Raw genomic sequence first — 12040 nt, forward strand, 5'->3', positions numbered from 1 at the left:
ACTCAAGAAACAGTAGTGTAATATATCTTTCCCAAAAAAGGATCGAAGGATCTAATTACAACATGTACTTGTGAAAGAAGCAGAAACATGGGTGTGGGCACACACAGAGGGGTCTTATAAGTTATTTTTGAAACAACTTTCCAATGTTCAATTCCTTTTCTACTGTTTTGTTAAAAAAAAACTCGAAACATCGATTTAAGATGAAATTTTTTTAAAAATTACGAAAGATTTGGTGGATTCACAAGCAAGTGGTGCAAAGAATTTTTGCCTGGTTGTCAATGAATGGATGGAATGACTGGTAGTAACAAGTAATTTGTGGAAAAGACAGGTACAGATTTTGATACTCAGTCCTAATTCTCTCTCTCTCTCTCTCTCTCTCTCTCTCTCTCTCTAGTTTTCTCTCTTTTCCTCTAACATTTCTTAATAAATAAATAGTTGCATTTATTAGAAAATGTTTTACGTAAATGTATTTCCTGGCATGAAAATCTTTGGTTTTGACATTTCTGTGACCTCTTGTACTTGCAGTCATGAATTTGTTATTTTGCAAAGTACTCAGAATGTAAGTCTCTCCACACTGACATGTATTAACCATCTCAGCTACAGGCATTTTAAACTCAATCACTTTTTCTGAAGCAACCTGTAACATGATATGTTTCTTGCAAAATTGAGTAGATTTCCATAGAAGTTCATAAGTCTCTTTCAGAACTCAACATAGCAGTTTACTTTTTACCAATTTGTCCTGCTGCTCTGAGATACGTAGCACTATGCAGTCCAACTATTAACATGTAACCTCCATCGTTTGAACTGCAATTAATTCTATTCCACATTCCTCCAGTTTTATTACCTTTAATGTATTGATTATGATTTGAAGGATTCCAAGGCTCAACCCACAACTGTGGTCGTGTGGGAGGTTGCCTCAAGACATGGCAGGTGGTGAAAGACTTCCCAAGGGGCTGCATATAAGGTATTCCCGGTTAGTCTGACAAACAGGTTCCAGGTGCTGTCTGTGGCTGACACTGTTGCTCAGCCAGATGCACTCTTCTGTCGTGTTTCAGAGAAGACCTCTCAGCCTGCAAGATCTGGGCAATCACAGAGGGTGGGATTATTGGTAGTTGGGAGCTCCAACATTGGGCACATTATGCCCCCTTAGGGACTTGGCTTCCAAGAGAGGGAAGGAAGCCAATGTGCACTTCCTGTGCATACCGGGTGGTGTCATTGCAGACGTGGAGCACGTCCAACAAGACGCCATGAAGAGCACAGGGTGTAGCCAACTGTATGTGATGGCTCTCATCGATACCAATGACGTGTGTCACTTTGGATCAGAAGAGATTCCCTCTGATTTCAAGTGGCTAGCAGAAGGGATAAAGGCCGCTAGTCTTGCTTGCGAGATGAAAGCAGAGCTCACTATTTGCAGCATAGTCGAGAGAACCGATTGTGGATCTCTGGTAAAGAGCCGAGAGGATGGTCCGAATCAGAGGCTCAGACCGTGTAGGCTGCAAGACTCCTTGACTTGCAGCGTAGGATGGTTGGGTTTTGAGTTCCCCTGAAGAGGTCAGGCATCCACTTCGTGCAGGAGGGCGCTACACAGGGAGCAGAGGCTGTGTGGCGTGGACTGGGTGGTTTTTTTAGGTCAGAGTGTCTCAGAAAACAAGAAAAGGGCTTCAATCTCAAAGGGTGCAGGCTGAACACAGGGATACTGGAGATACAGGAAGCATTGGTATAGCAGTTGTAAAATGTTGTAGCTGTGTTGGGAAAGTAGATGAGCTTCAAGCACTAATAGAAAGCACTGATGCTCAAATTGTTACAGGCACTGAAAGCTGGCTAAAGCCGGAGATAAGTTCAGCTGAAATTTTTGCGAAGAACCTAACAGTGTTTCGATAGTATAGGCTAAACACAGTTGTATATTTGTCACTGTTAGAAGTAGTTTATAGTGTTGCAAAATTGAAGTAGATACACTAAGTGCGAACGAAACTGGTATAGGCACATGTATTCAAACACAGAGAAATGCAAACAGGCAGGATACAGCGTGCCGTTAGCAGCACCTGTGTAAAGACAACAGGTGTCTGGCACAGTTGTTAGATCAGTTACTGCTGGTACAATGACAGGTTATCAAGATTTAAGTGAGTCTGAACGTGACGTTATAGTCAGTGCACAAGTGATGGGACACAGCACCTCCGAGGTTGCGATGAATGGAGATTTTCCCGTATGACCATTTCACGACTGTCCCATGAATATCCGGAATCCAGTAAAATATCAAATCTCTGACATCCTGCAAGAACGGAACTGACGACGACTAAAGAGAATTATTCAACGTGACAGAAGTGCAACGCCTCTGCAAATTGCTACAGATTTTAATGCTGGGCCATCAACAAGTGTCCGCATACAAACCATTCAATAAAACATCATCGATATGGACTTTCGGAGCCGAAGACCCACTCATGTACCTTTGACGACTGCACAACACAAGGCTTTACGCCTCGCCTGGGCCCATCAACTCTGACATCTGACTGCTGATGACTGGAAACATGTTGCCTGGTCGGACGAGTCTCGTTTCAAGTTGTATCAAATGGATCGAAATGTATGCATATGGAGACAGCCTCATGAATCCGTGGCCCCTGTATGTCAGCAGGAGACTGCTCAAGCTGGTGGAAGCTGTGTCATGGTGTGGGGCATGTGCAGTTGGAATGATACGGGACCCATGATAGGTCTAAATACGACTCTGTCAGGTGATACATAAGCATCCTGTCTGATCACCTGCATCCATTCATGTCCACATGTCATTCATTCCTAAGGACTTGTCCAGCAGGACAGTGCGACGCCCCACACATCCAGAAGTTCTACAGAGTGGCTCCAGGAACACTCTTCTGAGTTGCAACACTTCCACTGACCACCAATCTCCCCAGACAGGAACATTATTGAGCATCTCTGGGATGCCTTACAACATGCTGTTCAGAAAAATCTCCACCCCCTCATACTCTTTATGGACAGCCCTGCAGGATTAATGATGTTAGTTCCCTCCACCCCTACTTCAGACATTAGTCGGGTACATGCCCTGTCGTGTTGCAGCACTTCTGCATGCTCGTGAGGGCCCTACACGATATTAGGCAGGTGTACCAGTTTCTTTTGCTCTTTGGTGTGGTTCCTGCGAGTTAGCATGGGCAGAGGTCACTCTTGACAATCAGACTAGAATAATAATTGTATGCTTTTACTGACCTCCCAATTCAGATGATACAATTGCTGAAAGATTCAAAGAAAACTAGAGTTTAATTTCAAACTGTACCTAACTCATACGATTACTGTCAATGATGACTTTAATTTACTCTTGATATCTTAGAAAAAATGTGTGTTTAAATCCAGAAGTGTGCATAAAACATCATCCAAAATTGTGCGAAATGCAATGTCTGAAAATTATTTTGAGCAGTCAGCTCATAAACCCACACTAATAGTGAATGGCTGTCTCCACTCCTTCCAGATTAACAGTGTAAGTGTAGACCAGATGGGGCTTGAATTCAAAGAAACAGTATTAGCAACAATTGAAATATTTATACCAAATGAATTAACAAACAAAGGAGCTGATCCTCCTTGGCACACAAAATGGGTCAGAACACTGTTGCAGAAACAACGAAAAAACCGTACCAAATTTAAACAGACACAAAATCTCCAAGATTGGTGATCTTTTACAGAGGCTTGAAATTTAGTATGGACTTCAATGTGAGATGCTTATAATAGTTCCACAACAAAACTTTGTCTCAAAACCTGGCAGAAAATCCAAGGTGATTCTGGTCCTATGTGAAGTATGCTAGTGGTAAGACACAATCAATGCCTTCTCTGAGTAATAGCAATGAACATACTGTTAAAGACAGTGCTGACAAAGCAGAGTTACTGAACACTTCTTTCTGGAATGCTTCCACAAAAGAAGATGAATTAATTATCCCACAATTCGAATCAAGAATAGCTGCCAACACGAGTATTGTAGAAGTAGATATCCTTGGAGTAGTGAAGCAACTTAAATCGTTTAATAAAAGCAAGTCTTCCAGTCCAGACTGTATACCAAGTTGGTTCCTTTCAGAGTATGCTGATGCAATAGCTCCATACTTAACAATCATATACAACCATTCACTTGACGAAAAATCTGTACCCAAAGACTGGAAAGTTGCACAGGTTACATTAACATTCAAGAAGGGAGTAGGAGTAATCCACTAAATTACAGGCCCATATCGTTAACGTCAATATGCAACAGGATTTTGGAACATTAAATTGTATTCAAACACTATGCATTATCTCGAAGAGGACAGTTTATTGATCCACAGTCAACACAGATTTAGAAAACATAGTTCTTGTGAAACACAACTAGCTGTTTACTTACACGAAGTGTTGAGTGCTATTGACAAGGGGTTTCAAATTGATTCCATTTTTCTAGATTTCCAGAAGGCATTTGGCACAGTAGCACACAAGCGACTTGTAGTGAAATGGTGTGCTTATGGAATATCACCTCAGTTATGTGACTGGATTCATGATATCCTGTCATAGAGGTCACAGTTCATAGTAACTGACAAAAAGTCATTGAGTGAAACAGAAGTTGTTTTTGGCATTTCCCAAGGTAATTCTATAGGCCCTTTGCTGTTCCTTATCTCCATAAATGATTTAGGAGACAATCCGAGCAGCTGTCGTAGGTTGTTTGCAGATGTGCTGTCTTTTATTGTTTTGTAAAGTCATCAGATGATCTAAAGAAATTGCAAAATGATTTAGAAAGGATATCTATATGGTGCAAAAATTGCCAGTTGACCCTAAATAACAAAAAGTGTGAGGTCATCCACATGAGTGCTAAAAGGAATCAGTTAAACTTCGATTACACGATAAATCAATCAAATCTAAAGCCTGTAAGTTCAACTAAATACCTATGAATTGCAATTAAAAACAACTTCAATTGGAAGAAACACATAGGAAATGTTTTGGGGAAGGTCAATCAAAGATTGCATTTTATTGGCAGGACATTTAGAAAATGTAATAGATCTAATAAAGAGACCACCTACATTATGCTTGCTTGTCCTCTTTTAGAATACTGCTGTGTGGTGTGGGATCCTTAACAGATAGGATTGACAGAGTACATCAAGAAAGTTCATAGAAGATCAGCACATTTTGTATTATCGCGAAATAAGGGGCAGAGTGCCACTGAAATGATACAGGATTTGGGATGGACGTCATTAAAACAAAGGCATTTTTTGTTGCGGTTGAATCTTCTCGTGAAACTTCAACTGTCTCCTTCGAATGCAAAAATATTTAGTTGATGCTGACCTGCATAGGGAGAAATCATCATCGTAATAAAATAAGGGAAATGAGAGCTCGCACAGAAAGATATAGGTGTTTTTTCAGCAAGCTGTATGGGATTAGAATCATAGAGAATTATTGTGAAGGTGGTTCGCTCATATTTATACCCGTAATAGAGTATACCTTGTGTTTTACTATGCAGTTTGTTCTCTGCATTTTGCCTGCCAAGCAGCATTTGTTGTGAATGAAAGAAAAATAGAATGGTTACTCAAGTTTTTATAAATTTTTGTCTAAAACCAGTGGCTCACACGTATAATTGTGAGTTTTCTAAGCATTCATATTGTTGTGAGCTATGGTGCGCACTGTCTGGCATAGTGGTTAGTTTCACTAGTTAGCGTTCCATGGGTTGCCAGTTTAAACCCTACCATTGGCAATTATTTGTATTCATCGTTAATGTAATGTTCTCGAAATATCTTGTGTTTGTACTGTTCTTATATTCTGAAATATTTAGTGTTCATATAAAAATTCTAGCATGCTAGAATATTTGATGTTCATTTAAATAGCGGCATTCTCCATCCAGGAGATCATTTCTGTTCTGGTTGTACATTGGTGTCAGTAAGAAATGTATTTTCAGTTCTACGTGATGCACTTAATTGACAACCCTACCTTTGGTTTAGAACTTTATTATGTTTTCAGTGTGACAATATTCATAAGTAATACTTAATTTATAAGAGGAAGTCAAGGGCATACCACCTCCAATAGGACCATGATCAGTAAAGCACTGTGGTGTCCAAACAAACCTTTGGGTTTGAGGACAGCTTTACTTTTCTTACATAATTTATAAATTTGCTATATGAACATGAAAAAAACTTTAACAACAAAATAAATGCTGTTGTGGTTTTAATATTTGCATGTAAGTTTTCTTATAATATTCATTGTTTTAGCCAATACATCAGCCAGTGAACACAGTAATTCATCATGGGCTGAAATGGAAAGCTATGTCATTGGTAATATGCAGATGTACCCACCAACATTATCCACAAGACAAATTTTAATCCTGCGATATCTAACTCCTATGGGTGAATATCAAGAGGTGAGTCAATTAAAAATGTTTTTTCTCTCCTTTTATATGCTGGTTTCAACTCTGAATCACATGTGGATTGCAGATAGCAATCTCTCAGCTAAGAAGGAACAGAGATGTTATTCTAATTGACCTTTATGGTTGCATCAAGCAAATAGTTATTCTTGCATTACCACAATGTATTGCGTAACGCAACAGTTTAGCTAAAACTTTCTGCATCCGCCACTGGTCTTGGACTATTTGTACTACTTTCTATTTTCTTTTACTTTGCAGTTCCTTGGTCATGTTTTTGAACACAATGCCCTGGAGTTAGTACTCAAGTACACAAATGTGAGAGAGACTAAGGATTCGAGATTGGCATTTGAAGCACTAAAATACCTTGCAGCTTTGCTGTGCCATAAAAAGTTTTCTATCGAATTCATTAACATGAGAGGCTTGCAGGTAAGTACTTATATAATCATTTGTGCAATGTATTTATGCAGTTAATGCTTTACATAGATTTGTAATTTTTAAAATTAGTAAAAATAGTTAAACGATTTTTTAACTTTTACTGTCTGTAATTATTAATGAAGATTAAATTGTCTCCCAGTAATCTGCATGAAATTCATAGTAGTTGGTTGTCGCTTAATCAGCATTTCAGTATTACCATAATTTCCTCTCTTTATGATATGGAGATACTGATTTACCAATGACATTCCTTCAAATGAAATAGGGATGTAACTCTGGTTCAAAAGCATTGCCTCAGCTTGTTACTCTGACGTTATCACTTTTCAGTACTTCAGTAATACATTATTTTAATTGTTGTAAAGTACAAGATGCTTAAGTATCCAGAAACCTTTTGAAAGCATATATAAGCAGAAGACAAGCACTTGTGTGCGCATGTGATACTGAATTGAGTAAGGTGTAGAGTAAGTTAGCCCTGTAGATACAGACAGATTGGAACCTGGCCATTAGAAGTATGAAATTGGCATGACGCTCTTGCAACCATAACATTACCTTATACCAATGGTTCCCAACCTTTCTGAGGCTATTGCCCCAAAATGCAGTCAGAAATTGGCTGATGTTCACATCCCTACAGTGTCATCATCATTAGTACCTTACTGGACTATCATTTTTAAAATGATGAAAAATAAACAATTATTGTAAGACTTCAGGCTGCCGTTGCTTTGTGTATGACAACCGCCACTAATAGTAATAATAATACTGCACTACATAAAAAAAGGGAAAGACAACGACTCACCTGTAATGGATTGATGCGTGGAGCAGAGTAACACATAACAGAAAACAGCATTCACACTAGCTACCGAGCGCTAGATCTTCATTTTAGCAGTGGTACACCCATTCACCCTCATAATTACACAGACACCCAAATGCCCACTCCTGTGGCCACTGGAAGGCTAATTAATGCTTTCAATAATCAAGTATCAATAATTAGCCTTGCTGTGGCCACAGGAGTGTGCATTATCGTAAGCTTGTGTGAATTCTGTCTTTCATTATGTGTTATTGTACTGCATGCATCGATCTGCTGTAGGTGGGTGGTTGCCTTTCCCTTATCTTACATAATGCTCCATCCAGTAATTTCCATTATTGTAACAATAATACACTGAATGTCTGCAGTAGGATTGTAGCCGTTATGTAGTAACTATTGTTTTAGGAACTACCTAAAACTTGAAGGAGACATTTGTATGAGATATTTAAACATAGGTTATATAATGTCTCAGTTTTGCCGTCATGGATGGCTTTGTATAAAGTACAAAGTATGTGTGTAGTGGATGGTCTATGTGAGGATGATTTCACATGTTGTAACCTCCACCACACAGTGTCAAGTGTTATGTTAGTATTTGAAAAAAATGTGATTCTTGGTATGTAATCAGTATTACAGCTTTATAAAATATTGATAATAGTAATGGCCTTTTAAGAATTAAGTTTCACAACCAAAACATAGTAGAACACATTTTGTACCCCTCAGAGGGTAATAGCTCCCAGGCTGGGAACAACTGCCTTTTGTGGTGCTGGACTGGGCATCAGTGATGCAGGCTGTGGTGCACTAGGTAGGGGATGAGCAGCAGCCACACAACAGCAACTACTTTACAGTGGTTGTGGAATGCTCGGCCGGAAGCTTGTAGATTTTAAACCATTTTATCACGTAAAATGCATTTTAATAAAACTGTTATTGTGTTGAATATGCTCTTCAGACATTTAAAAATGCACACATCTTTTACATTGATGATGTATTGTTTTCAGTGCTTTAAAAATACTGCATAATCATATGTACATAATTCTAAAAAGTATTATTACTCTAAATTCGAAGCCCCATTGGTTTTGATTTTTCCCTCAAAAAAATAGGCAGTGTGGTGTGGGACCCCTGACAGAATGGACCTCATACCATGTGCGCCATGTTCTGTATTAACAATGTATACTAGTATATAAGTATCTTATGAATATCCCATAAAATGTATTCGCTCCACAAGCTTGCCTAATTGCTACCATCTTTTATGTGTGTGTTCTGCCGCTACTTGGTGAGTAGATTTTTTATTTATCCAATTAAACTATAAAGTATGTATGTAGACTTAGATGTAAATTACTTGTTGTTGTATCAGGGATTGTAAGTTTTAGATAACTTGCTTGGTCTTTACTTTCTCGCTATTAGCTTGTTTATAGTTCTCTGGCACCAAAATAACCACTTTTTCAATCCAGCAACTAAAAAAGTTTGAAACGTTTCACAAGCTACCAGCCTTTAGTTTCATTAATAAAATAACATTTGTAGTTAAGTTCTACTTTAATTTTTAATTATCCATCGATCATAGTCATAACTTTGGCGAAGTACAAGAATAAGATTTATTTACGTTAGTTCATTCTCAAAGATCTGACAGAAATGAGGAATTTCTAGCCACCTGAATGTTTACGCAGTCTGTTCTGCATTATTTGTCAGTGCAACAATGAGTGATTACTAATATACAAAAGTGCGATTATAGCTGTTGTAGTATGTAGGTGTGATAGCTGCAATGGTATTGAATAATATCAGTGACTTTTATCCTGTGAATTTTGTGTGCCATAGATATTTTAGCCAAGATAGACAGGTATCCAGCACTCACCATAGTAGTAGATTGTTAAGTGCCTTTTAAATTCACAGATGAAAAAGAAGTTGAAACAGTGTATGATGGTATAAACGAAATTATCAAAATAGTTAAAGGAGATGAAAATGTAATTGTGATGGGAGCTGACATTTAATGGACAGAAAAGGAAGAGAAGAAAAAAATCAGATGGATTATGTAATCATAAGATAAATTTTAAACTGCTCAACTTTTCCAGGGTGGATTTGGACTCGAACCATAATTTATTGGTTATGAAAACGAAATGTCGTGTGACGAGGGCCTCCCGTTGGGTAGACCATTCGCCTGGTGCAAGTCTTTCAATTTGACGCCACTTCGGCAACTTGCGTGTCGATGGGGATGAAATGATGATGATGATCAGGACAACACAACAGTTATGAACTGTGTATTAAAACTGAAAAAATGCAGAAAGGTAGGAAATTTAGGAAATGAGACCTCGCTAAATTGAAAGAATCAGATGGTTTGATGGTTTTGAAATGAAGTGCTAGGCAAAAATAAGGAAAACAATGAAAGACAAATGGGTAGCTTTGAGTGATGAAATAGTGAAAGCAGCTGAGAATCAGATATGTAAAACAAGAAGTCTCGGTAGTAACCCTCTTATAACACACAAGACATTGAATTTCACTAATGAAAAGAGAATATAGGAAAATGCAGCACATGAAGCAGGCAAAAGGGAATGCATAAATCTAAAAACTGGATACTGGCAGAAAGTGTGAAATGGTTAAGACAGGACATTAACAGGACAAATACAAAACTGTATAACATGCATGATTAGGGGAAAGTTGATGCTAGCTGTTGGAAATTTAAATAAATCGTTGGAGAAAACAGAAAGAACTGTAGATGGTGAGCTGGTACCAAGTAAAGGAGCGAAGACTGAAAGGTAGAAGTATTGTACAAGGGAAATAAATGTGAAGGTAATGTTATCGGAAGAGAAGTGACATACAGTGAAACCCCTATTATACGTTTCCATGTGGTCTGAACTTAAAAAACGCAAAACTGAAGAAAATGCAGAATCAAGGAAAACATTAAAAACCCCCAAAATATGAGCAAAAGACATGTAATTGACACACATGATTAAAAAATGCAATCCTCTCCAATACATTGTATAAAATCTGATTGAGTGAATGAAATTAAATGTTCAGTATCATGTTTATACAATAATTTGTAATAATGAATTTCATCAGTGTGTAACAGTAAGTAAAAACTTTTCAAAAAATTGAAATTGATATCTGGGTACAATGTAGTCGAGCTGCTTTCCGACATGCTACAACCACAAATTGTATGATAAAACATGCACTTTTGAGAGATCTTCCCTATTGCCCACACAGAAAAAAGCAAACAGTCATGGACAGGGTGTACTAAAACAAAAATATCTCAGCAGCATAAGCATAAATACATACATCTGCTTAATGACAGAATTTGTTACCATTGCTGTTATTGTTTAATGGCTTTCTTACGAGCTACAGTTTAGATGCTTGCCACCGCGAAAATGTTATTTTAGGCTCGCCGAGAAAACAGAGATGTAAGCCAATCTTTACTTTCTACAGTGTGTGGTGCAAAGCGTATATGTGAGTAGTTTATATAGTTCTTGCAACTTTATCATGTCAAATTTGAACAAGAAAGTCTTTCAAATGTGCTATCGTGAAACCATTGTTCTATTTCTCTGTAACATTTGTGCCATAGCACATCACCTGCATGAAAAGTATATTTTCAGCACTTCACAAAATGCTTTCTCATCTACCTGCATTCCCATCATTGAAGGGCCACTCCCCCTCTCCAAACATCCAGCAAGTGACCTCATTTTATATGGGTTAGTGGTGTGGTAGGTGCACTGGCTGTTGGGTGACTTAACAAGTCACTAGCCAGTAAGAGCTCAGAGACTCAGTGTTTGAATTTAAAAGTTTGATGTTTGATATTTTTGCTAACTACAGTCCGATGGAAACACATGCAAAAACATGAGACTGAGTTATAAGTGGCACAAGAAAGGTGGTGGTTGGTCTCCTTCATCGCCTATTGACTGAGTCCAGAGCACTTTGCACGAACTGTCTTGTTTTTCCACTGCTACTGCAATGTAGCAGTAGCTGTATCATAATTGTGTGGTGAAGCTAAATGTTGCAAGCTGTGTTGGCAGTGCTGATAGTGGATTACGTTTGCATTTCCTCCATCTTACGTCTCCCCTCTTCGCAGTGGCCTGAAATATTCCCTCAACTCTGCCACCACCCATGGAGCAAACCATCTGTCTTATGTACCACTTATAATTCGTTCAGTAGTCACATCAAATGTCAATAGGAAGAAAATGGAGCAAAGCCAAACAAGACATCAAGTAAGGACTTAGAATCAAGGAAAATCTTATTAGGAAGAAACATAAAGTTGAGGTTTTTTACCATTGATCTTGTGGGTTTTTCACAAGGACTAATAATTTATGGTGTAGAATCACGAAAAACATAAAATGGAGAACGTAAAATGGAAGTTAAACTGTAATTGAAAGAGAAGTTGGGGTAGACAATATTGGAAAAAGAATTCGATAGAGCACTGAAAGACTGAGGTCTAAAGAAGGCTCTAGAACTATCATCTTAAT

The 12040-nt window shown here is 38.1% G+C and overlaps 1 protein-coding gene across 1 annotated transcript in view; it reads left to right on the plus strand.

Moving 5' to 3' along the window:
* Positions 1-12040, plus strand: part of LOC126354168 (DDB1- and CUL4-associated factor 1-like) — a 220311-nt gene that overhangs the window by 107236 nt on the left and 101035 nt on the right. Inside the window, exons 9-10 of the mRNA XM_050003600.1 lie at positions 6213-6361; positions 6623-6790. Of these exons, the coding sequence (XP_049859557.1) occupies positions 6213-6361; positions 6623-6790 (317 nt within the window). The remainder of the gene's footprint in view (positions 1-6212; positions 6362-6622; positions 6791-12040) is intronic.

This window comes from Schistocerca gregaria, chromosome 1 (assembly GCF_023897955.1).
Source record: "Schistocerca gregaria isolate iqSchGreg1 chromosome 1, iqSchGreg1.2, whole genome shotgun sequence".
In the NCBI taxonomy this organism is placed as follows: domain Eukaryota; kingdom Metazoa; phylum Arthropoda; class Insecta; order Orthoptera; family Acrididae; genus Schistocerca; species Schistocerca gregaria.